Raw genomic sequence first — 26,937 nt, forward strand, 5'->3', positions numbered from 1 at the left:
GTAAATTAGACAAAAAGTTTTTGTATAGAATTAAATTTACTTCACTTTTCGCTACTAATACACATATAGGTAGTTCCTTTAAAACCCATTTTTGTGCATTTATTTTTTTTATTTTGCATTTATTTTTACAATGCGATGGTCCATTGTTTTCTATTCATTGCACCATCACAACCAGCATAAAAAATGCAACTCTGCCATTCAAACCAGTGCTGATAACCAGCAACTAATGATGGGCTCTTAATTTGGTACACCCTATATAATCAGTGCCGGATTTAGATCAAACGCCGCCGGAGTTTGATGCTTGCTTTCACGAAATATATTGGTGGTAGAAGAAGAATCAAGAAATTTAAGCTATTTTCAGTCACTACGTTTTTTTTTATAACAAATTTACTTAGGCAGCAACCAAATACCTATTTTAAAATGTAACAAAACTATGTATGAAATTTGTATGGATATTTTCGTACAAAAATCATCGATTGCTTCATAAAATTTTATTGAAGATAGCAAATGGCGGTTAATATCTAGCAATGCAAGACAATTCAATGTGTTTTCTTTAACTTGATTTCTGAAGTAGCTGAGTCTTAACCGTTTTTAGGACCCCGAAAAGACAGTTTGCAACTTGCATTGGTAACCATAAAACACATAACAATTCTTATTTATATTTCACTACACATTTGGAAAACTAGGAGTTGTTATATGTACAGAAATTGCATAAATGACATAGAATTTGAAAATTTTGGCCCAAGACACTGACTATTACTATATTTGAGTAATTCGGTCATACAATATTTTGATTGAACACATTCACTCCATAACGATAGATTTAAATATTCAGAATATTTGTTAGTGAGTACAGCTTCTTATAAACCTTCGTAATCTTCTAAATGTATTAAATACATTTTTTAGTCCAGTAACAACTTTTCAACAGCATATCAGCTCGAGTTTCCAATTCGGCACTTATTTAATCTAGAAGCTTTGAAAATATGTATTTGCGTTTTCATATGAAGCTGTCGCGACAAAACTACTCAGGTTCTAACCAGTGTAATTTTCTTTTACAAAATATTTTCTTTTTTATACTTTATATTCCTTCTTACGAGAGTTGTTGAGCCTCTTCTTTTGCAATGAATAATCAAATTTATATCAAAATGTGTTTTTAATGTGACATAGGTATAACGTTTTACGAGTGTCCTGGGTTATTTCAGGATTTTGAAGGCAAAACTACTAAAATAGCCAACTCGAGAGTCGAAAATTGTTTTTCGAAGCGTTTATCTTTACAGAGCAGTCATTTTTTTCAGTAGTTTCTGCTATTTTATGAAATGCTTCCAAGGGCGGATCCAGAAGGGGGGTCATGGGGGTCATGACCCCCCCATTCAATTCTCTATACAACGATGCCAAAACGAATTCTCTGGCTAGAATGGTTCTTGAGAAACTTCGAAAAAAGCAGCGTCATTTCAAGTGGATTTTGCAACTCAAAAAAAAATCACGCAAATCTAAAACTTCTTCAATTCAAGCATTTTTTGAGAAAACTGCCAACAATTTCTCATCCATGGTTCACTTTCTAAAAGGGCCATTTATTTATCTCTAGAATGATGTAAAAATGAGCGTTCTTGCTCATTTTGCCTCCGAGAAATGAGCAAAAACGGGCCGTTGCCGTTGGTTTGCTTTGCATCTAATGGAATAGTTTGCCAACATTTGAGGCAGTATGATGTTAAATAAAAAGAGTTGTCCCAAAAATAGGAATGCGAGAATTACGTGGAATTTTAAATATCATGTCCCACTTAAAATGCAACCTTAAATACATTTGCTATCAGAGACTTGTATCTGTTTGCTACAGAACATACATTCAGGTGAGCATAATTTTCAAAACGTTGGGTAGCTCTGGATGGTTTTTTTTCCACAACTTTGAAACAAATTCAGTTGTTTGCAGACATCTGAATATTACTAAATTGACAAAATATGTTTTTAATCGAGTTTTACCTTTTTTTATCAGCAACTCTTACCATCTTCCACTGCTCTTCGGTATAAAGCTGGGTCGATGCTTGTAGGTTCAGCAGTATCATATTGGAATTTATGGCATATGAATAGACCGAGATAAACATTCTTTTGCCCGAAAATTCGACCAACAAGACGGGAAATTGCAAAAAACTGCACTTTTTCCGAATTTAACTTCTTCCCGAAAGTGACGTTTCGCTGTCTTCACTTGTAACAGAAAAAAATGGCGACAGCGTCGATGCAAACCTACTTGCGTACAAAAACATGTTGCCATTTTTTTTAAATATAATTGAGCGCAAAAATTAAATTTAAACCCCTGAACCCTTGAAATAAATTCAAATTGTTTTTTAAATGGCACATAAGCAGTCCGCGACATCTATGGCAGCAGTTTGCAACTCTGAAACTGACGAAAGGCAATTTCTGCTATCAGGCTAAAAGCAAAATTAGCTACAAATCAAATCACATTTAATATCATGTGTACACCCCATTAATAGTTTAGGTTTAAAATTCGATAAGTCCTGGAAAATTATTACGAAAACCGATAGAAAACTGGAAGCTGCCGACAGATGTCACCGTATCGAGCTTTCAAAGTGATTGCTTTTGAATATGTGGAAACGTCAGTGAACGTCATTGTGACATTAAGAAAAATATTTACAGAATTATTTTCGAAAAATGATCTAGCCCTTATTCAGTGCCAATTAATTTCGTATCAGTTTCACAAAAATGTCTGAACCGAATGGTCGACAGTCAGTCAACGACCCATTAGAGCGAATAATCGGCGAAATGGCTTCGGACATCCGCAACGAGGGACAATACATTCCTCTTGGATTCTCCGCGCAACAAAGTGTTTCAGACCCAATTAACTGGAACCCCCAGCCCAATGCTAACGCATACTTGAACTATGGACTGTCCTATCCGGAGCCTCATTTGTCCCCGGCATGTCAGGAGCCTTTGGCCAACTATATCAATCAGAATGGCTCAATGTTTGAACCAGTTGTGTTTCAAAAGAACCTCAATATGCCCGAGTTCAATGGTTATGATTTGCGATCAAACAGTGCCCCACAAACCTTATACAATAGTTATCCTCAGTCAGTAATTGCCGACAATATTCTGCACGATTCTTTGAACCAGAATGCACCTATTTTCGATAACTTGGTGGGAAATTGGAGTATGCCCAACAATACTGCAACATACAGTCCGTTTGGAAACACTGATACATTCAAACCCAGCCTGTTCGACTTTCAGGCACAGAATGGAGACAATTCCATCGAAGAAGATCTCAAATTTAAGCAACACGAGTTTGTCAATGACAAGTTTAATTTCAATAAGGATTTGAGGAAGTCTCGGCCACTAGCTGAAGTAAAACCGATGAGACCCAGCTATTCAGATGTTCTAACCAAGCCTGTACCTGCTAATAATGCAAAAACCTTCAATATTGAGTGCAAGGACGTGAAGTTCAAGAAGGATGCTCGTAAGAATGGGAAAATCGACAAGCCAGGCAAGTCTTCTAATTTGCTGAACCGCAGCAATACAAACAATGACATCAAAGACCTGCCGGGTGACAAAACGTTGATAATTAACAAACCGGAAAAGAAAAATGTAAAGCCTAATCAGCTAACTAGAAAATGGGCTTCCTTGGACAACATTGCTGAGCCAGCTGCAAAGGCAGAGGAGCCAAAGCGTATTAGGAAGCAAGAAGAATCCTATACTAATAAACCAGTCAATAAAACAAAAATCAAATCGACGAAAACCATCAACAATCCAGCTGATGAGGTTTTCGATGATGCTGTTAAAGCTGAGTCCGTAAACATTACCAAAAACTTGCTGAAGAAGAACAAACCAACTGCAAGGCAAAAACAGAACGAAGGCCATAGCAGTGGATCAGAAAGACCTTCATCGAAAAGACCTCTAAGATCGAGAAAGAAGGAAAGCCAGCTGATTTTGTGTAAGTATTTTGCAATGCGTATGATAAACGTAAACAAGATAATTAGAAACTTCATTGAAACATGATACTGCAATTTGTGTTTGTTATAAGATAAGGTTTGTGTAACCACCAATACATCAATGTTTTCTAACAGAAAGGCTTTTCACAGTGAGTTGTACTTGGAATTTATTATTCGCATTTGTTTCAACTGAAAAATGTAATCTAGTTTCCTAATTCTAGGCGTTCTTAAGGATAAAATCAAGCTCTATACAAAAGGATGGTGGAAGGTGTTCACAGTGTTCGCTTTGTGGCTAATCCATTTGATTTCTGATGTTTGCAGCCTTAGTGTTCATCTGGGTCGCGATTTGTAAGTGTTTTTTACTGTATTATTTCAACGTTTTACGCACAGGAACATGCTTGGGGAGTTAATACATTTAGTATATTGGTGTTCCTTGTGTATAATGCATAAAAATCAGCGAATCTACTTAAATCAATCACTTTTGAGTTGCAATTTTGAATTAAATGCCAACGGAGCCAATAATCTTGTTATATGCGCTGAATATTAACCGGCTTGATTAATATTTGAACATGAAACTTCCCCAACCGTTAAGTACACTAAAAAACTGTGTATGTGTATGTTCAAGCCAATAAGTTTATATTTTATATTCATCAATCATTATCAAATTAATGGTTCGAATATGCGTTAAAACAAGCAAGGTAAAACAAGCAAAAGTAAAGGCATTGTATTTTTTTAAATGTAAGGTTTATCTGCCACTTCAATTTGAGACACCCTGTATGAAAAAACATAATTTTTAATTAAACTAGAATTTCGTACGTCCTACGTTTGTATTCAGAAATTTTGTTTAAATATTAAATGACGGATGTATATTCTACGCAAGAATATCAGAAAATTTGTGTAGGAAAATGCTGCCTTTTCACTTCTGATTGTTCAAATAGTGTTTACAATGTTCAACTCTCCCACTTTATAATAGAGTGAATGATAATAAACCCGTTGCCATTAATATGCAGAAAAAAATTAAAGTTACTTCGACCGTATACATGACATGAAAAAATAAAAGTTACTTCGACCGAATGTTACATCATTTCAATTTCAATAACCCAAATAAAGAAAGACATCAAAAATGAATTCACGACAAATGATAATAAATATATTTACCCAGATATTTACTTATCGTGATACAAAGTTTTATAATAAAAATGGCAAAAGATTACCCACGTAGCAACAGCAAAAATGTGATCATTTGAATGAATAAAGGCAGATTAAAAATATTTGACCGTTCATAAAACCGAAATGCATTGAAATACCTTTACTAAACGCATTAAAAACTAAATCACAGAAATGCAGTTTGATAAGCGGTTAATATTATCAAATACAATATAAAATATTATTATTAAAATATATTTTACATTAGTACATTTTACATTAGTAAAATATATTTTACATTAGTAAAATATATTTAAAAATTTATATAGAACTACAAGAACTGGCAGCTTTTTTGTGTTCGAAAATGTTTGCTTTTCGATTAGTACAGGACGAGAATACTACAAAGATTTTGTGACWATAAATAGTACATTTTTTGTGCTGAATCATCATCATGTGATATGAGCTCAYAAATTCAATCATCTTTATTATATGAAAACTATATATACAGGATGTTTCATAATGTTGAATAAATATTTTAGCGGTGTGTTTGGAAGGGACGTGTTCCCAATAAACGTTTTAGTTTCCTGTGGAATCATGACGCAACAAAAGGTTTTCTCTCACAACGGCTTAAACTTTGAACACAAGTTAATGAAAGAAATTGAGTCCCAACTTTATTCCACTATGTATAGCAAATTGCAGCAATTACATTTTTTTACATTAGTAAAATATATTTAAAAATTTATATAGAACTACAAGAACTGGCAGCTTTTTTGTGTTCGAAAATGTTTGCTTTTCGATTAGTACAGGACGAGAATACTACAAAGATTTTGTGACTATAAATAGTACATTTTTTGTGCTGAATCATCATCATGTGATATGAGCTCACAAATTCAATCATCTTTATTATATGAAAACTATATATACAGGATGTTTCATAATGTTGAATAAATATTTTAGCGGTGTGTTTGGAAGGGACGTGTTCCCAATAAACGTTTTAGTTTCCTGTGGAATCATGACGCAACAAAAGGTTTTCTCTCACAACGGCTTAAACTTTGAACACAAGTTAATGAAAGAAATTGAGTCCCAACTTTATTCCACTATGTATAGCAAATTGCAGCAATTACATTTTTTTACATTAGTAAAATATATTTAAAAATTTATATAGAACTACAAGAACTGGCAGCTTTTTTGTGTTCGAAAATGTTTGCTTTTCGATTAGTACAGGACGAGAATACTACAAAGATTTTGTGACTATAAATAGTACATTTTTTGTGCTGAATCATCATCATGTGATATGAGCTCACAAATTCAATCATCTTTATTATATGAAAACTATATATACAGGATGTTTCATAATGTTGAATAAATATTTTAGCGGTGTGTTTGGAAGGGACGTGTTCCCAATAAACGTTTTAGTTTCCTGTGGAATCATGACGCAACAAAAGGTTTTCTCTCACAACGGCTTAAACTTTGAACACAAGTTAATGAAAGAAATTGAGTCCCAACTTTATTCCACTATGTATAGCAAATTGCAGCATCGATAGAACACAAAATTTCATTTAATTTAATTATTAAATAATTCTCTAATAATAACCAAATTAATTAGTTATAATTTGTTTCTGGTTTTATAGTTATAATAGTAAAAAATAACATTTTTCCTATCTTATCTTTTTTGGTTGTGTAAGTTTTAACAACAAATTACTCATTAATACGTGCCATTTATCTATTTTGTGGATTCTGCTCGCTTTAGGTTCAATTTTTGAATATCGATTATTTCAACAAGCAAGGTTTCCATGCTAATTAAAAAAGTTTATTAGCATTCAAAACCCTCTGCAAATTACCATTCTAAACACCAGCTGAAAATAGTTGCATACCATTACGAAACGACCTCTTTGTATACTGTATATAAAATTATATTTTCTGTTATTAAAATAATTAATTTATTTGATTTAGTATCATAAGTTCCTGGACTCAATTGATCGCCTTTTGGACATCATTCACCAGTACTAGCGAGACGATTTTGAAACGATGTAGGCTTACAGCATGGATATGGGAGAAGGTTGAATCCAAATTCAAGAAGAATCACAAAAAACCGAGACTCGAAGAGGAAACCAACAATTTGTTGAATAATGGAATCGACAACAATATCAGCATGCCAACCACTGGAGATGAAGCGATGAAAAGGTAAGATTCTAAACAAAGTAAACGTTGTTGGGTAATGATTTAAATTTCCAGATTATTAGCGTGCAAAGGCAAGGACCCCTACAGTATACTAGGGGTAACTCCGAAGTGTACAGATGACGACATTAAAAAGTATTACAAGCGACAAGCATTTTTAGTGCATCCAGACAAGAATAATCAACCGGGGGCCGAGGAGGCATTTAAGATACTAGTTCATGCCTTCGATATGATCGGAGCACCTGAAAGACGAGCAACATATGACAGAGGTATTCTCTCTATAGAGATCTACATAAAAAAGATCAGTTATTATAAATAAACTTGTATTAGGTGTGGCAGAATCGGCTTTTGTTGTACAAAACTTCAGTCAAATGGCCGAATTGCTGCAGAAGCTGCAGCAGAAAATGGAAATGAATGCAAACACCATTCGATGCAGTGCATGTGGTGACAGACATAAGAGGATTAGAGTGGATCGGCCTAGCTACGCGGCTAGAAATTGTAAATCCTGCAAAATTCATCATGCTGCTCGAGAAGGTAGGTCAATTTTTAATCGGGAAAGAAAATCGCTTGAGGATCTCCCGAAAATAATTAGAAAGTTTATATAAATATAAGTCCGCAAAGGTTTTGTTTGGGAGATACAGGGGGTTGAAATTAGAAGTATTTTTGGGTACAGTTCTAATAAGTTCCAATTCCAATGTTCTAATAAATATACAGTTGAGTCCGGATATAACAAACTTAAAAAATGAACTAAAACTGATTCGTTATATCCGGAGTTCGCTATAAGCGAATAATAATACAAAAACACGTGGTGTGTTTTATTTCGTTATTTTTACATAGAGTAGTAGAAGTTAGTAGGAATGACTAAAAAGAACACAAAAAGATAAACAAAATTCAATTTGAAATCTATTCTACTACAGCATTATTGTCTACAGTAGAATACGTTTCACCTAAATCGTCATCTTTCTCATTATCGCTTAAAGCTGTAGATGAGGTTACGGAGTCTATAATTTGCTCATCGGTCAACATTTCTCTTGTAAGAATGCCATTATCAATGCTCACATATTCGAAGAAATTGAAATCACTCAATTTGGTTTTAACTTGTTCTTCGACAACATTGGGACATCTTCGTCTGTGTCATACTCGTAGTCAGAGTCTTTATACTTTTCTAACCATTCGTTAAGTGGAATTTCATCGTCTGGTTCATAATCATTTTCTTTTCTTACAAATCCCCCATCCTTAAAGCAATTTGCAATGGTTTTTCGGCTAACTTTTTTCCAAGCTCTATGAATAAAATTGACTGCATCTAAGAGATTTATATATTTAGATGTTTCATTTTTATCGATCGCCTCTAACGTTTTCATAAGAGGAATTTTTCACCGACAGACTCTCCAACAATTTTTCCGCTATTGATATTATGCCTCTTCTTGAAACGCTCTTCCCAACTTTTAGAACAAGCAAACTCTTTCTTTTTGATTTTACTCCCCGTTTCACTAGCATTTTCTTGCAAAACACTGCCACTTATGAGAACGTGTTCTTGTCTTTTTTGAGTAAACCACTTAATAAGTCCCTTGTCAACCTTTTCATGTGCAGATAATTTTAACTTCCTACATCTAACATTTGTTTTGTCATGCGCTGATAAAATGTTTTCTCTGTTCTTCCATATTGTTGCAACAGTAGACTTTCCAAGTGCTAATTCCTTACAAATTCCACTCTGCTTTACTCCACTTTTTATTTTGTTAATAATCTCGTACTTTTCATTTAGTGAAAAAGCTTTGCGTTTTTGTTTTTCCATTCTAAAACGATTTACAAACATAACGCGGCAAAAAACAAGTCACTGCCTGTATCTCGATCTCACTAATATAAACAACTCCGCACGATTGGTGTTGCTGAGCGTGGAAGTTCGTTATAAACGGAAAGTGAATATACAACTAACTTAAAAAGTGATCGTTATATCCGGAAGTTCGTTATAACCAGTAAAAAATACGTTGGTCCTTATGGACGACGTTTCAATTAAAGGAAAAAAGTTCGTTTTAACCGAAAGTTCACTATAACCGGGTTCATTATAAGCGGACTTTACTGTATGTAGGAGTTAGAACGAAAAACTAGTTTTCAACTTCAATGCTCTGTGCCCTACCGTATTTCGAAATACTTCAAGTATAATATTGTATACCTACTTAATTTTGTGAGCCCATTGCCCTCTTTCCTGAATTAAAGCTGTATCACTCTGTTAATATATGGTAATTTTTCATAGGAGACATATGGGCAGAAGCCAGATGTTTTGGCTTTCTTTGGCATTATTACGCCTGCATGGAAGGGTCAGTGTATGATATAACTGATTGGGCGGGTTGTCAGAAGGAAACGCTGAAACATTTGAAGCCCGACACGCATCATGTGCAATATCGAATCGCCCTTGGAAAACAGAACAACAGCCTGCCAAGGAGGAGTAGTCAGGCACCTCGGATGGACAGGCCTGATTTGGAGAACCTGCTAAACTCCTTGTATGGGCACAATGACGGCGGTGCTTCCCGAAGGAAGAATAGAAATAGAAAGTAAGCTTGCTGATTTGTTTCACATAGTTGAGTTTGAATACTATTTTTAAACCTGCATAAGAAAGTTATTTTCTCTAGAAAATAATTGTCCTTATACAGAATTGAAAACTGTTCTCGTTCAACTCTGGATCATTTGTTCAAGAGAGATAATTAATTACGAGTTTGTTCTGCGCCTTGTAATTTTTCCTTTAATGTGCTAAACTGCTATAATTTAAACGAACTTAAATCGCAAATCTCATCAAAATGTGTGTTTTATTTGTGTATCCTAAAGTCCTTATTCCAAAGCCCCATCTAAAAAGCAGAGCTGAGGTTTGCTTTCAATAGTAACGTCTACATCTCGCCTCGTCAAAGTTTTCCTTTTATTATTTGCCATTTGTTTGTTCGACTCTCGGGCCATATATTCAATGAACATTTCCTGCAAAGTGTATGAGTAAACTCACTGAATTCAGCGCTAATTACGCTTGGCCTACTGTAGCTTTACAAACGAGGAAAACTGCGTCCTGTTGAATGATTGTAACGTCCGGGTCCATTTTCATTATATGCTTAATTTTGGAAATCGGCAATTTTACATGCTTTGTAGGTTTAGGGAGATTTTCGGTGTTCTTCAGGGCTTCGTGGGAAACAAGTGCACTTTGTTGCACAACACCCTCACTGTTATCTAAAGTGTCTTGAATCGGCGACTCTAAGTCGTCCACTACTAAATCAAGCGAATCTTCCATTGGGGCAATTTTCAAGATGAGAAGAACTATTTAAAGAAACCAAACTTTGTTGACAAAATATAACCTAAGAAAGCTGAAAGCACAGATCACAGAGATACTCTGTGATCTGTGGCTGAAAAATGGTCGACATTAGTGATGGGCGGGTCGGAACAGACACAGCAATCCGGATCTTTGAAAATACCCGACGGAGGTCAATATTGACCTTATTCCATTATTTTATGGTCAATGAAAGGTATATGAAACTAATCTAATAATATCTGGCGGCTCCCTAATTTTCGTCGAAAAATTTGGTAGTGACTTCTAATCATAAGCAGCAGTAAAATATTTAGATTATGATTTCCAAAGCATAAACCCGCTTTTTCATGTAGGAATCACTAAAGCATTTGAGCCTATTTATTAGGCGAAGACAATTAACAACATTTTTCATGTTTTTTCATATCCTTAATCCTAAAGATTACAGTATGTATACTGAAGAAGTGAAGAACCGTGAACTGTCGAGCTTCAACAATTTGTTGAAAAAGGCATGTTCGGATGAAACGCCACTAAGAAAAAGTTAAAGGAAATTTTTTCCATCAAAATCCAAAAGGATCTAAATTAGCGTATTTGCAAAAAAACACCATGACACCAACAAATTATCTAACAGGACAATAAAAAGTGTAGTTCACAGTAGAACACGCTGGCTTTTTATTTAAATTTTCAAGTAAAAAGCTTCCACAGTAGAAAACCTGGCAAGTTAATGATGAAACACCGAGTGAAAACTATTTTCAATTTGAAAAATCAAGCCGAATTTTTGATTACGAAAAGAGTTTGAATTAGGGTATAAATCACAGAGAAAAGCCAGTAAAAAATTACCTAATGCGACAAAAAAAATGTGAGAGTTCATATAAGCACAGAAAAGTATTTTGCAGAAAAGACAATTTGAAAATGACAAAACCCTAGCCAGAATCCAGAATCTCCCTCGTCGTTCCTCAGCGAATAAAAATGACGAGCGTTTATATAATAAAACACAAGTCAACAATATGGGACTAAAAGTTCTACGTCTACCTGGAAACCATGAGAAAAGTAATGCCAAACTTACAGAAAGCTGAAACATTTAAAATAAGTGACTTGGTGTTCAAAAAATCAGTTTTTATTCGGACGGATCCCAGCCCCTGAAAATGCCTACCACGAATCGTTCAGCGAAAAAGAAAGTGTCTAAATTTGGAAAATACAGCCCGAAATCTAAATGATTTGGCCCGGATCACACGCAACGTGTTAACGTGCTATCCTCCAATAATGCATTAAGCAATATATAGCGATAAACAATAAAAAATGCAATTATTCGGGCGGATCCCAGCCCCTGAAAATCCCTAATACGAATCGATTAACCAAAAATAATTTGCTTACATTTTTAACAAACAGGTGATTTAATCACTTCTGCGAAATGAATACATGAATGCATTATACATACATGTATGTATGCTGGTTAAAAAAAATTGAAAAAACAGAAAATCTAAATGGGTTGGCCAGGATCACGCACGGTAAAAGTGATGCTAAACTTACCGAAATCTGCATTGTACTACCTGGGGAAAAAGATAAATCTGTTTTATTACATTAACTTAACTTTATTACATAAACAAAAATAAATAGGAAACTAAATCCAACTTTTAATGTTTCTCGAAAACTCAACTCAGTTCAATCCTTACATGTTTTTTGCAAACTGACGCTCGATTCGTCATTGTCTATTCAACAAAAAGCACACACTACACGTCCACACAATGAGAATCCACACAAAGTTGAAAATAAATGTGGATTACACTCAGCAATTAACAGGTAAGATAATCAACCGTTGGTGCCTAAATGGCACTAAATTGGTACTTTTATCCCGTTTATGAACAAAGAACCGACGACCAATTTAGTCCTTTGCCCATATTAGACTGAATAAAACTCATGCGAATTTAAGGTGTTTATCACATAAAAAACCCACCGACCTACAGAACTTACATAATCATAGTTTGCTCGCTAGCCCTTTGGGTGACTCATTGTATTGCTATGCTGTTCGATTTCAGTTTTTTCTTAATGACGATTTTCTGCAAATTTCCAGTCGGCGATCGAAGTGGTTTGAATATTTAGCGTAAATAAAGTTACTTTCTCGGGTAAAGAAAGATGAACAAAAATCGCCGTTCATGGGGCGACTTTTGAATGCAAAATTAAACACTCGCTATCCGATTAATCGTTGGCTCAGTCGTCCTGAAACGTAAAAAACCTTTTTAGCTTGATCTATTGTGAGAGGCTGCACAATATTTAGCAGATCCTGCAGAATAAAAGTAAACCATTCGCAAAATATGCCATTTTCAGAATTTTCAAAAAAATATTATTTTCAGGTGTAAAACCTGGTGCAAAGTATTTTGTAATTATAAAGAAGATTATTATATAAAATATATAAAAAAGATTTATATATATATATTATATTATTATGTATATATATATATTTTTATATATATTATATATAAAAAAGATTTATTAAAAAATAATTAAATGTGACAAAGACTAAATAAGCTATATTTAATCACATTAAGCAGACAGGAAAAAATCACGAAACGCAGTAATTTCCACTGACGTCACGCAAATCGACGCAAGATCCTACCTTGTATTCATTGTATCATGCCGTTTTGGTAAATAGAAGTTTGTTTTGATTAACGTAACCTCAAACTAACTTGTGCATGTCATTTAAACCAAAACAACGAGTCAAGTTAGCATATATGCGCTAGTGGTCCTGGTCTGTGGTCTATATAATAGTGAGCCTTATTCTATGAATAGTGAGCCTGTCTTTATCTATGATAGTGAGGTCTGTGGTTAGGCAGAGACATAGATAAAGTGTCCGGTTTAGGTTAACAATGTGCGGCACATGTGAAGTTTCTTGCAACCAAATATTTACTTTATCTTAAACAAAACTGTAATTAATAAATCGAATATACCTTTAAACTGATTACATTGCATGGAAGCAACCACAATGGCATCGTTGAAACGTCCAAATACTAATGAGGACGACGAAGAAATCTTGAGGCAACAGGCAGAATTTCTCAAAAACAGAGCAGCGAACAAAGTGTTTCCAGCTGCAAAACTAATTAAAGCCAACAAAGGTAATGTACAATCGTTAAAACTACTTATGCGGAAGTTAGCCCCGTTTCCAACCAAAATGTACCTAGAGTAATTTCAACCGCTCCAGTAAAGCCACCAAAAACTGTTGCCTTACCTCCTTACCTTAAAGATCACTTCAAATCCTCACCCTCAGTCAAAATGTTATTCAACGATCCATAAATTAGGCCAAAAAACATTCATATACTTTGAGAAAAATCCCCATTTTCAGGTTAAATTTCGAGCGGTATTGCCAAACCGCGCAAAATGTTTTAAGTTAATCAAAACTGTTACCTTGGATACCATGTAGATTCATTAAATTTAGGTTAGATAGGGTTATATAGGCACTAGCTACCATACTAACACAAACTGAATCAAGTGGTTCATTCATTTTAAAATAATACTTTTTATTCATTGTTACACAAAAACTGTTAATAAATGGGTGAAATAAGTGGCAACACCGCATTGTGCTGAATTCTCCAAAGAAATATAAACAATCGATCAACTGACTATCGACATTAATAAATAGACCGATCTAGTCATTCATAAATCCCGATTTGTTTGGGACCAACATTAAGTTCTATCGATCGCAAATTTATCAATGAAAAACAGGTGATAAAGTAGGTGCCGATCAAAGAGTAGAATTAATCGGAAAATCAACTGGCCTGGCTGCTAGCCATAGGCGTAGTATAAATCTGTAATAATCGATTTATTCTAAGCATGAAAGATTCATTCATTGTCTGACCTTTACCTCTACATTATATGTTTACAATTATAAACGCTATATTACAAACGCAATTTTTTTAAGCATTTGATAGCGATTCAATAGGGATCGAATATGGCTCTTAGCTTATAAATTCAAAACAACTCACGCCACTGGTTCATGTTTACAATCGTGCAAAACAGTACAGGTTAGGAAAATTTAGGCCGGTTTTCCTGCAAATGAAACCACTTCGCACGATTTCTTTTAAGCGTAACAGTTTATTAATATCACCAAAAACACGAGAAATTGCCGTATTTACTTGTCCAGCAAATCTCTTCCCCTATTACTATAATGTCACTATCACATACCCAGCGTTGCCAGACGACGAACTTCGAAAGCGGTAGAATGGATAGAAATAAAACGGTAGATAATTTATTGTCCCTAAATTTCTGTTTTTCGATTTTTTTAAGCGGTTTTTTAAGGTACTTTTGAAAAGAAAATCTCCTTTTGAACAAAATATTTTATTAATAACTCAATTTACATAATATTAAAATAAATAACCGAGTTGTACTACTCTGTCGAAACTTATCAAATGAGAAAATAGATGGCAGCATAACTACCAAAACGGGCAATTAAAAATAATCATTCCTTTGTCCATAAGTTCTACCTAACTAACAAATAAATTATGACAAAAATATTTTTTTAAATATATCATAACTTGATAAAAAACATGTTTTATTTTTTCAATTGATTCAAATAACTCATTCTAAGTCAGAAAAACTATCAGACCTTTTGTACATGTTACTATTGCGATATTCCAAGAGCTTTTTATCAATTTTTAAATTGAAGCATTTTTGCATCCTATGTATTCTTGCAAATGCATCAGACCAACCATACAATTGGTGGCTAATAGATTTATCTGCTTCGTTTTCAACAAATTAATTTGCGAAAACTTCCTTTCTGTCTCTGCAGAGGAATGAGGCAAACTCAGCATCTGGATATTGCTCAGCTTGTACATTTAGCCAAGACGATGGTATTGAGATGACGTCTATATAATTTTTGCGAAAACAGAGTTTCTAAGGATTCTCTATTCGTTAACAAGTTTTTGAAAATTCTTCTCTGCAACTAAATTTGAAAAATGCATTAGTAATGGAACTGCTATGAGTAAATCTTATCAGCGTGAAATGATGCAATCCATTGTAAAGATCTTGAGAGATCTTTATCTGAGATAGACCGAAACTGTCGAAATGTGAATTTGCCTGTTGGGTGGCCTTTTAGAATTTATTGGAGGCACTATTTACTTACGTCTTACAGAAATTCCTAAAAAAACTGAAATTATATAATTTAAATATATTAATACAATAAATAAATTTATTTTTTGAAAGTATTTAACGTAACGTTAACGGTAGATTCTGATGGCTTAACGGTATGGCGGTAGCACCCACCCTGAACACGGTTATTCATTTCTTATTAGTTATTTATTTTTGCTCAAAAAACCTTTCTAAGGATCTAAATCATCTTACATTAATTTTAGAAGGTTATTAAGAAGATATTTAGTGTAGAAAACGGTATATGATTGATCGTAACTGAAATGAATTGAAACTTTGACCAAAAAAATGACTACATTTAAACACCTGGTACAATATGTTTATTTAATTTTCTTGCATATCTTATAACATTCCTATCTTTCTTGGGTTTCAGTCAAAGTGTGAAGTAAAAATTTTGAAACATCATTTATTTCATTACGTTTCGGCGCGACAACAGCGCCATCATCAGATTTAAAATTTTACACAAACTGTACAACTGTTAAGTACACGCAGTCAGGAAAATAAATCATAATATCTTATAACGTACATTTTGTCCAAGATGGAACTGTAGTTCAAGAAAAAAAATGATTCAACTTGATCACTGACTGAGAAAATATTCACAGTCAAAAGTTATAATATTATTATTATTATTAAAGAAAATGGCATTTCGACGACGCAACAAATGAGGGGCCTTGTTGAGCCTGTAGAAGACAATAACTCGAACATTCGAGACCGAATAGGGAACACATTTGAGGATATTCCCACCAATTTTCCGTTGCGACCTATTTTGGAAAGAAAGCATGGATCCTCCACGGACATCAGCAGATTAACGTTCCATAGTGGCGGCTTTCCAAAAGTATTCAAACGAGATGTACGACCAGATGAATTATGCCTTTTTTAATACTCAACTTGTCATATTATTTCAGCCTAGCATTAATCCAAAAAGCGGCTGCATCTTTGGCGCGCACATGGAACTATTGGAAAAAGCTACCGCTCAACTGCCAATGGATACCACGCAATTGCAAATTGGAGAAAAACAATTGGATGGAAGTGTGACAATGTCTACCAGCTCAGCAACCAAAGGTACTTTCTTATTTAAAAGATCTCGCACTTTTAGAGGTATGCATTTGTTTTAGTTGCTGTTAATTGTAAAGTAGAAAGAGCATTGTCTAGAATTGTTATTGCTTCAACCACATAATTATTTTGACGTCAAACGCTTTCTATATTTGTGTGAAAACAGGCATTAGAATGAACGAGGAAAATTAAGGCTTCTGAAATCTTGTTTTGAAAAAATACTTTAAGTGTTCGAAGCATATTGAGACGAAAAATATTCAAATATGCCTAAAGGGCTTCAAACATGTAAAATCCCGTTAAAGAGCGGGAACCAAGAATCTCATGTTCTGTAAGCAGTCACAAATATCTGTGATGAAAGTGCTTCAATTCGTACAGTATAAATACTAAAATAACTAATATTTTGAGTACTATGCTTTCTGCACTGCATTAATTAGATACATGAAATGAGCAACCTATACCAACCAAGTTTTGACTAATTTTTGTCAATCTCAATGCAGTTTTGTGTATGATGCGGTTTTCGGTCACTTTTGATTCACGAATTCTATGAATCACGATGAATTCACTACTTTTCAGTAAGATAACAAATGACGCAACTGCCTTATTGCGGCCTTCTTGTTTGCAACTCATAAAATATATTTTTTGCTTTCAAGATACGTCGATAACAAAATTATCTGTACAATGTGGTCGAAATCCGCATGTCTACAAGAAAAGTAGCTAGTAGAGATTATCTGTAGGCTCGGCATATTGTTAATAAACAAATTTGCTACAATTTGGGTGGGGCTAATCGGATTTTTGAAGGAACTCTGATTTTCAGACTAGTTATATTTTTCAGATTATCAATTACTTATTTTTGCTCAAAATACAATAATTGTAATTTTAGAACGTTATTAAGAAGATATTTTGTGTAAAAAACGGTATATGATTGATCGTAACTGAAATGAATTGAAACTTTGACCAAGAAAATATGACTACATTTAAACACCTGGTACAATATGTTTATTTCATTTTTTTGCATATCTTATAACGTACATGTTGTAGAAAAGAGCTGCAGTTCAATAAAAGAAAATGATTCAACTTGGATCACCGACTGAGAAAATATTCACAGTCAAAAGTTAGAATATTATTATTATGATTATTATTATTATAGAAAATGGCATTTCCACGACACAACAAATGAGGGGCCCTGTTGAGACTGTAGAAGACAAGAACTCGAACATTCGAGACCGAATAGAGAACACATTTGAGGATATTCCCAGCAATTTTCCGTTGCGACCTATTTCCGCAAAGCATGGAATTTCCACGGACATCAGCAGATTAAAGTTCGATAGTGGCGGCTTCCCAAAAGCATCCAAACGAGATGTACGAACAGATGAATTAAGCCTTTTTTAATACTCAACGTCATATTATTTCAGCCCAGCATTAATCCAAAAAGCGGCAGCATCTTTGCCCAGCACACCAAACTATTGAAAAAGGCTACCGATCAAGTGCCAATGGATACCATGCAATTGCAAATTAGAGAAAACAAATTGGATGGAAGTGTGACAGTGTCTACCAGCTCATCGACCAAAGGTACTTTATTCGCTTTGCTAGAAATTCCTTGATTGAAAATGCGTGGCTTCCAGTGTCTACAGCAGCAGAAAGATCCACAGTTTTATCATCCTCTGACCGGCAGCAGATTCACAGTCAGAACTTAGAAACGCTTCATTCAATGAGTGCTGAGGAAATCCTGGCTGAAAAGGAAAAACTTCTAGCCTCTTTGGATCCAGCCATAGTGCAGTTTTTAAGGGCCCAAAGGTAAGTTTTTGCAAGTTTCTGTTACTTAACTAACTGGAAAAACTTCTCAGCTCTAAACCAAATACTGAAAGTGAAACTCGAAATAAAACAATCAAAGAACAAAATGAAGCAGCTGAGGAAATGAGTGTTGATCAACTGGACGTGCCCAAGGAAATATTATCAAGGCCTGATGCCGCGGGTTGGTTAAATTTCAACGAATTTGAAGCGAACAAGTTGGCCTGGATGCAGAACATGCCCATAACATCCCTAAAGAAGACCGAGGGTTTTGAGGCGCGCTTTGACTTTGAAGGATACCTCCTGCCACATGGTGCAGCTCAAATAACTGAGACCAATCGCCATTTGTTCCACCACGGAGACGAACCCGAACGACCTGGATACAGCTTGCAGGAATTGCTGCTTTTGTCCAGATCCAATATAATTCAACAGCGAATTATCGCGTTGAACACATTAGGAAACGTCCTCAGTTTGGATCAAACGGGAATGTACGACCAAGTCATCGATATTCCTATTGAGCAAGTGTTTTTTGTTCTAAGAGTTTGTCTGGACGATAACACACCGTCAGTGCTTACTGCGGCAGTTAAAGCCTTGCGAAACTTGGTGTATTTTCAAATCGATGAAACGTGTTTGGACAACATGTGGAGTTTTGGGGTGGGAATAATCCAGCCGACATTAGCAGTCGATGAAACTAAAGAAGATGACAATACAGTGAATGATCAACAGTTAGCTGAGATTAATTTGATCAAATGTTTGGCCAGAACTGAGATACTTTCCAGGATTAGGTGAGCAGCTTTAGAGCTTTTCTTTGAGTGTGGTGTGGACATATTTAAAAAATTTACAGGGTGTCCCGTAAGCCTATAATTATTTTGATCAAAAACATAAACTCGTGAAATTGTTCATATAACCGAGTTCATCCACTTTGGGCAAGTGAGAGTTTGTTTTGGTGCAAAGACTACCAGAATTTTTTAGTTAGTAGCTGGAATCAACTGATTTTTTCCAGTTGATGCACTAATCCTTTTGGTATATTTTTGGGCTCTTTGTAAAATATTGTAGCACTCATATCTTTCGCGCAAAAATGATTTCTGTTTCCTTGATTTAACAATATTAGACATTAACTGCATACGTCGTAGTACGCGATAATATTATTTTATAATCAATAGAGAGAAGAGCCAGATAGGTCAGATCGTCTTCTTTTGATCCAAAGAATATCGCGGTACCCATTTGATCATGTGCTTACGGAACACCCTGTGTGCGAATACATTATATTTGCTATGAAGAAATAATAGGGCAACAACTTTGATAACATTAACTGCACCTAAAATGTATCTTAATCAGGAAAAACAACTGAAAACATCCTAAATATTATTTAAAATTCAACTTACAAATATTAATATAAAGAAATGCTGCAGAACTTTTCCCTGAAACATCACCAGAACCGATTTGCTCTCTGATTAAGCATTTGAAAAAATAAAACTGGTTGAATCGTTTTCCTCCGCTTTCCGCACGTTTAAATTCGCAATAAATTTCAGGTATATCATCAATTCGGTAAAACCCCAAACAGAAACAATAATCTACTGCATTGAAATACTGACAAGGCTTGCAAGAGATTCGGAATTCATTGTCAATAAAATGATCCAAACCGAGGTGCTTTTAAGCAGCCTTGTTAAGTATTTTCTGCCGCCCACGAAGAGTATGGGCATTTCTCAAGAAGGGCCGGGCTACAACATGCCGCTGCCCCAAATGGTTAAGTTGATAACGGTTTTATCGACCAGAAGCAGAACTCTTGCACAACATTTACTGAATAAGCATAACTTATTGAATATTGTGGTGGCCTATCTTTACGACGACTATTTTGCACAAAACGTGGCTGGAATGCGACTGCAAGTGGAATGCTTCCATTATTGGACAGTCCTGATACATTATGGTTTAGCCTCCGATTCCATAAGGTGAGTGAGATTTAAGTTCAATAGCTTTTTAAGTTTGCTATTTTTTTGGCCAAAAAACAAGTTCTTACCTTGCGTGTTTTCTAAACTATTTACGTAAGTTTTCGAGGTAAGAACCTCTTCAATATATATAGGGTGGCTTCCGGATATATGGACGGGAAACACGAATTTGGATTGTTCTGAAAATGTGCCTACTTCTAGATTCAATTTTGTGATCTAACGATTTAAAATATTTTTAACAATGCATCATTGCCGCTTGTACCAAAAAGTATCAACTTTGCTATTTCAAATGAGATACTCTGTATATAATATATGTTATTTTGCAATTTTGGAACTGCATAAATGCTGATTGCTTCAAGCGATTTGGATTCTGTTTGAAGCGTTATTTAGCCCCGTTTATTATCTGTTAGTCAATGCTTTGACAGAAATTAAGCACCGCAGAGAAATTTTCTACAGGGTGGCAAATGAAAAAATGCAAAATTTTGGAAAGTTCGGTATGCTCTTAGTTGGACAAAAAATCAGTTTTTGCAAAATGCATATTTTGCAGTCGACTGTGAAGTTTTAGCCTCAACATGAGCCCTATATTTTGAAAATCGGTTCAAGGGAAAGAAATTATCACTACAAGATCAAAAAGTGTTACCACTCTGTAGAAACTTAGTCTGAAGCCCTAATTTATTGTTTACCTAATTTTTATTATTTACCTAATAAAAAAATAATTGCACTAAATAACGCTTCAACGACGAAAACGAAATCAATTCGATGTTGTTGTTCGGAAAACATCTCATTAGAACTTCCCGCATTTGGTTACATTACCAGGAAGAATAAAGTGTCGCCAAAACTTTATTACAAAAGTTTTCTTCAAATTTTCGTTTTATTGATTCAAACTATTATCTCAAGCAATATACATATATAAAAAATTACGATTTAAAACCACTAATTTTACACGATCCTGTCACATTACACTTCAAACTTGTCTTCAAAATTTGAACATTTTTCGACTTTTATGCCGCAGTTAGAAACATTAAATGAGAGAATAAAGCTAATGAAGGAATGAAAAAAGAGAGCTGTGAAAAACAATATGGAAAATAAAAAATACTAGGAAGCCTTTAGAGACGAGTATGAGAGAAGACAATGTGGAAAGTAATTGCGAATTCAAAAACACTATTATTACATACAGGGCGACGAATTGAATCATATGAAGTAGCAAAGTTGATGCTTAGTTTTGGTATAGGCGTTAACGCTGCTTGTTGAGGAAAAATTAAACCTTTAGACCACGAGTGATTTAATAAGTATCATCAACCATCACCCACTCTGTATATATAGAGGGTTTGAGTTCATAATCGGCGGCTTAAGATCGAAACCGCTCAAAATAAATCAACATTTTTTATTATTTAGTCTGAAGAGACCAGCGTTTGTTTCAGGGAGCTCGTTGCATTAATCGCTCGCTTGATAGGAAAATTATATACAATTTTGGGCATTTCAAAAGTTAAAATGTTTTTGAAAATAACATAAGGCATATCGGTTTCTTTGTATTTTTGTTGGCCAAGAAACAAGTTTTTATGTGTGGTTTCGATGCTTATTAACTCGTTTTTGACCCAAAAAACCGCAATGTTCAGATCGACGGGCTTGAGATGAAAATAACCTTGGCTGACAGTCAGCGTTTTTCAAAACCTAATATTTATAATGTTTTTGCAGGCAAAACGAACCATTTTTGATGAAATGTTTGGACTATCACTTTCAACATACCGACAACGCCAGCGCTACCACTCTAATAAGACAAAGCCACCTTGGGGCGCTTCTGATTCTCCTAGCGAAAATTGCGGAAAAAGGCATCGACTTATTCCCAGATTTATCCAGAAAATGTTTCGCGAAATGGATAAGCCAGTGGCAGCATTTTGACCAGTATAAGGTAAATTAGGCGCTCCAGAAGCGTTGGATGGACTTTAATTTAATGGTTGATTTCAGTGTAGCCGATCCCAGATTTCATCAGCGATACTTTATTATGCTGCTGCACGCAGCAGATATGGAACAAGCATTCACAATGTGGAGCTTTTGGAAACAATCCTGGATTCCACCGGCTTCAATGCGGCTACTGCTAATGTTATGTAAGTGGGCGATAAAATTTAAATGTTGACCGACTAAAAATTTTCCGAGTGAATTGGCATCGGGAGACGATATGGATTCTGATTTGTGCTATGTTTGGACTCGCTTGGGTATTTTTTGCGCTTATATTTTATGCTTAGCTAAATAGACTCCACATAAATCCTGATTTAAACGACGTTTGGCATAAGCAAATTTTATATAGAATACTACACAAGATGGAAAAAGTTGAAGAGTACACATCCAAAAAAAGATACATACATAAATCTCTCTCCAGTCGTCTCATTACCGAGAATCGTGATCATTGATTATGTGGTTCATAAAAATATACTTTAAACAGAAGTCAGAAAAGCTAAAATAACGTTGTAAAAAGATGATATTTAAAAACGTAATTCTTTATCTATGCTCGCAGTTAAAGTATCATTTTATCTACCATTTTTTAATATATGGGAGACACGATTAAGAACTGCTACGGACAAAAAATCAGCTAGTTTATTAGAAAATTACAAAATTCCTTTTAGAAATGGTTCTTTGCTGTTAAACAACTACGAAACTCATAAAACCACAGCTAATCTCAAGTCACTAGAGGCTGCTACGTGGTTTTCCATGGATCATATTGTACCAGTAATGCAAACGAACAGCTGCATACCTTTCTTGTATGCCCTTTCCATGTGCATACTAAGCGACAAGTCGTCAGCAAAGGTAGTGAGTTTGTAGGTTTCAAGACAATAGAGTACATATAGTTAATTGTAGCTGAAAACCAAGTTTCTGAACGACCCAAAAGTAAAGGAATACACCAACGCTCTGAAGTCGGCCAAGTGTTACTTTAACATGGGCAATTGGTTTACCAGATGTGAAAGCCTGTTGATAATGAATCTACTGAAAATCGCTCAAATTGTGCAGGACAGAGTCGATCCGTCGCTGTATTACGACATTGCAGTTAAATGCCTGTGTGTGTTCAGTTCTGAGCAGAAACCTGATATGATGTACTTGTTGGAGAATATAGTGTTTTGTCCCAGGTATGAAGCGAACTCTAATTCCTTGATCTGCTGATTAACGATTATTTTCTTAGATTCTACTCAGTGGAGGTGGCGATGGCAAATATTCGGCTGAGTGAGAGAAACGAAGATATGGATCGCGCATGGAAGCATCTAGATGATATCAAGAAAGTCTACTCAGACGTGCTAGGACTAACACATGTAAGAAAGCTTCTTAGGTCAAAAGCATTGACAAAATGTGTGCAAGGTTCAGTTGATTATCTACAGCAGTCAAAATATAAAAGTTTTACCTACTTGCATGGCTGGAAGAATACTTTACTGCACCCACTTGGGCTCCAAAGGCACCACTTTAACATAGCGCGTACTTATTATTCGAATAAATCAAAAACTCCCACTTTCGCAGAAGAAAAAGGTACTTTTCGCGCCTGATAATCAATCAAGAAGATCTTTCAATGCGTCCTTACTTTGCGACAATTACTTTGAAATTTGTGCTATTTGAGAAAAATTACGTTTTGGAAAAACCACAAACAAACAAAATTACGTGAATATGTACTTGGCAATTTCACAATGAGAAAATCGTCATTGACATAAAACTAAAAATTCGAAATTATTGCAGTTCTTCGTGTCATTTCTTGCATTCGAATAAAAAATAATGTTCGATACATACCATTACCGTGTACTCTGCGGTGGGAAAATAAACTATTTTTACCGCACGCTTTAAGATAAAAAGTTCGTTCTCGAAAGTTCTAAAAAAACTTCTTTGTTGAAGTGATAGATGCTCCTATGTAAAATATTGTACCTAAAACGTGCAGAAGTGTTTTTACCGCTCTAGATTCTTGCAATAAAAGTGCACTTGATCACACTCTTTTGGGTACGGAAAGCATCATTTGCTCTCATGCGATAAAACTACTTTATCGCATATCGTGCAACAAAGTACACTTTAGAAATCAATAAAAAAATCGTTTCTTTAAGAAATATATACAAAATTTAAGATTCTCCCTAAATGTAAATTATCTTATCTGGATAGCTGCTCATGCGATAAAGCTTCTTTACCGCAAGCGTTCAAAAAAGAAAACGTTACTTTTTTAATACATTAATAAATTTAATTTAATTAAATTAAAATTTAAGATCCCATCTTTACGGATTTATTTTTAACAAACATACCATATTTTTAACAAAGTATGTTTGTATGTGCACGCAGTTACTGCACACTTTATTTGCCGCAACTAAAATCCGCGTGCGGCAAAGTATCACTTCCTGCAATCGCTAGGTAAACCTGTACAAATCTAGCTGAAGCCCAAAACTTATCATATTATTAAATACTGAACCAAAGAAATTCATTTCGACCACATTACCTATTCTAGAATACCACGGCGTTTGACTCAACTCTCACTTTGGACATGAGTATAGGCAACGTAATACCCATCGATTGGATTTACACTCCCCTGGTGTGGTTCTATTCCACCCAACAGAAAAAAGCCAAGAACAAAGCGACGGATGAGTCGAAAGATTTGTTCATCATTGTAAACTGTTTGCGATGGATTTTCATCTATGAAACACACTTTGAAAGTCTGGCGAAATCGATCAGTCCCACTGAAAAGTACGTTCGATTGGCATGTTTGTTCTTGGGCAGTGACAACTTGTTTTTAAACGACGAGGTGCAGCGTTTGCTAACTCGCACATACCAATTCCTCATCAAGGCCGAGGACAAGCTGAATTTTGAACAGGACATTGCAGGTCTTGGAAACTTCAACGATTTCTTTGTTCAACTGTTGGAACAATATCAAGCGGTCAGTTACGGAAACAAGGTATTTGCAAACGTCTTGTTGTTGCCGTTAGTGAAAAGACACAATGTTAAATATCGGAAAACCTTATGGTCTGAATATATGGGCGTTGTTGAGACGTTTTCCGTTTTAAAGGACGAGGTAAATGATAAATTAAGAACCCACTCCGGATTATATACAATTACCCTGTTTATAGGTGTGGATTAAGGCTGAAGACCTAATTTATCCAGTTGATACCGATGTGTCTTTGTATCAATGTTACTCAAAAGCATTGGCGACTAGAGCGGTGCGAGACAACAGTATTATGTTCCATATTGCTTCAGCCAATACGCAACAATCCAGAGCACGAAATTAATATATTTGCTATTTTTGTAATGTGTACCAAATAGGAATAAAATAGTTAAGGAACTGAAATTAAATTATTTACACCCTAGCATAAGTTTGTGCTGCTAGATTTACTACATGTTTTCTTCTTTTTTCATTCCTGGCAAACCTAGCGCAATGCAATGTTGTAGTATAAAAATTAAAGTTTCTCGTAAACTAGAACAAAATGAAAGGTTTTATTATCTTGCATGAATTCACATTGACAATATACAGGGTGTGCCATTTAAAACAAGTGAGATTTTTGAGCTTGAAAATCCGTTAATTTGGACGATTAATGTGACCGCCCTGTAGTAGCTTCGTTAAAAGACAAGTATATTCCAAACCAGATACTAATATGTCCTCAATAAATTACTGTTTTCGCCTACCAAATGTGAAAATTTTGTGTCCAAAGTCGACGGAGAAATATTCGCTTTGTAAACATCTTGAAAATACAAATTTTTCCCGTTGAATTAAATCTGAATTACAATCTCCACAATTCAAAAATAAAATGAAATATAGCGTATTCCAATAGAAAAGTTGTTTTCAGCGCTGCAACTTTTCTGACGCATTCATAATTGAAAATGTTTTACAAATACAGTAAAGTCCACTTATAATGAACCTGGTTATAGTGAACTTTCGGTTAAAACGAACTTTTTCCTTTAATTGAAACGTCGTCCATAAAGACTAAGAGTATTTTTTAATCACTAAGATCACTTTTTAGGTTAGTTGTATATTCACTTTCCGTTTATAACGAACTTCCACGCTGAGCAACACGAATCGTGCGGAGTTGTTTATATTAGTGAGAGCGAAAAACAGACCAGTGACTTGTTGTTTTTTGCCGCGTTATATATGTAAATCGTTTTAGAATGGAAAAACAAAAACGCAAAGCTTTTTCACTAAATAAAAAGTACGAGATTATTAACAAAATAAAAAGTGGAGTAAAGCACAGTGACTTTGTAAGGAATTAGCACTTGGAAAGTCTACTGTTGCAACAATATGGAAAAACAGAGAAAACATTTTATCAGCGTATGACAAAACAATTGTTAGATGTAGGAAGTTAAAATTATCTGCACATGAAAATGTTGACAAGGGACTTATTAAGTGGTTTACTCAAAAAAGCCAAGAAGACGTTCTTATAAGTGGCAGTGTTTTGCAAGAAAATGCTAGTGAAATGGGGAGTAAAATCAAAAACAAAGAGTTTGCTTGTTCTAAAAGTTGGGAAGAGCGTTT

At 34.8% G+C, this 26,937-nt stretch overlaps 3 protein-coding genes across 3 annotated transcripts; 2 read left to right on the forward strand and 1 right to left on the reverse strand.

Moving 5' to 3' along the window:
* The first annotated feature begins 2,599 nt into the window (after window positions 1–2,599).
* On the forward strand, window positions 2,600–10,052 carry LOC109539602 (dnaJ homolog dnj-5). Its single transcript, XM_048666392.1, has 6 exons — window positions 2,600–3,937; window positions 4,157–4,283; window positions 7,035–7,265; window positions 7,317–7,528; window positions 7,590–7,793; window positions 9,511–10,052. The coding sequence occupies exons 1-6, from the start codon at window positions 2,716–2,718 to the stop codon at window positions 9,810–9,812; spliced, it is 2,298 nt and encodes a 765-aa protein (XP_048522349.1). The 5' UTR covers window positions 2,600–2,715; the 3' UTR covers window positions 9,813–10,052.
* On the reverse strand, window positions 10,042–10,629 carry LOC109539603 (DNA polymerase epsilon subunit 4). The gene is made up of 2 exons (XM_048666393.1): window positions 10,279–10,629; window positions 10,042–10,223 (listed from the first exon to the last, which is right to left on the reverse strand). Exons 1-2 carry the CDS (start codon window positions 10,525–10,527, stop codon window positions 10,083–10,085), a joined length of 390 nt encoding a protein of 129 aa, XP_048522350.1. The 5' UTR covers window positions 10,528–10,629; the 3' UTR covers window positions 10,042–10,082.
* Window positions 10,630–13,251: 2,622 nt separating this feature from the next.
* On the forward strand, window positions 13,252–25,753 carry LOC109539601 (RNA polymerase II-associated protein 1). Its single transcript, XM_019907452.2, has 15 exons — window positions 13,252–13,649; window positions 16,311–16,525; window positions 16,581–16,737; window positions 17,876–18,087; window positions 18,141–18,297; window positions 18,351–18,522; window positions 18,573–19,301; window positions 20,049–20,465; window positions 22,158–22,371; window positions 22,428–22,567; window positions 23,084–23,264; window positions 23,316–23,581; window positions 23,635–23,761; window positions 24,925–25,485; window positions 25,541–25,753. The coding sequence occupies exons 1-15, from the start codon at window positions 13,505–13,507 to the stop codon at window positions 25,697–25,699; spliced, it is 3,852 nt and encodes a 1,283-aa protein (XP_019763011.2). The 5' UTR covers window positions 13,252–13,504; the 3' UTR covers window positions 25,700–25,753.
* Window positions 25,754–26,937: the final 1,184 nt, after the last annotated feature.

Source organism: Dendroctonus ponderosae, unplaced genomic scaffold (assembly GCF_020466585.1).
Source record: "Dendroctonus ponderosae isolate FM_Combo_2020 unplaced genomic scaffold, Dpon_F_20191213v2 Dpon_F_20191213_5, whole genome shotgun sequence".
Classification (NCBI taxonomy): domain Eukaryota; kingdom Metazoa; phylum Arthropoda; class Insecta; order Coleoptera; family Curculionidae; genus Dendroctonus; species Dendroctonus ponderosae.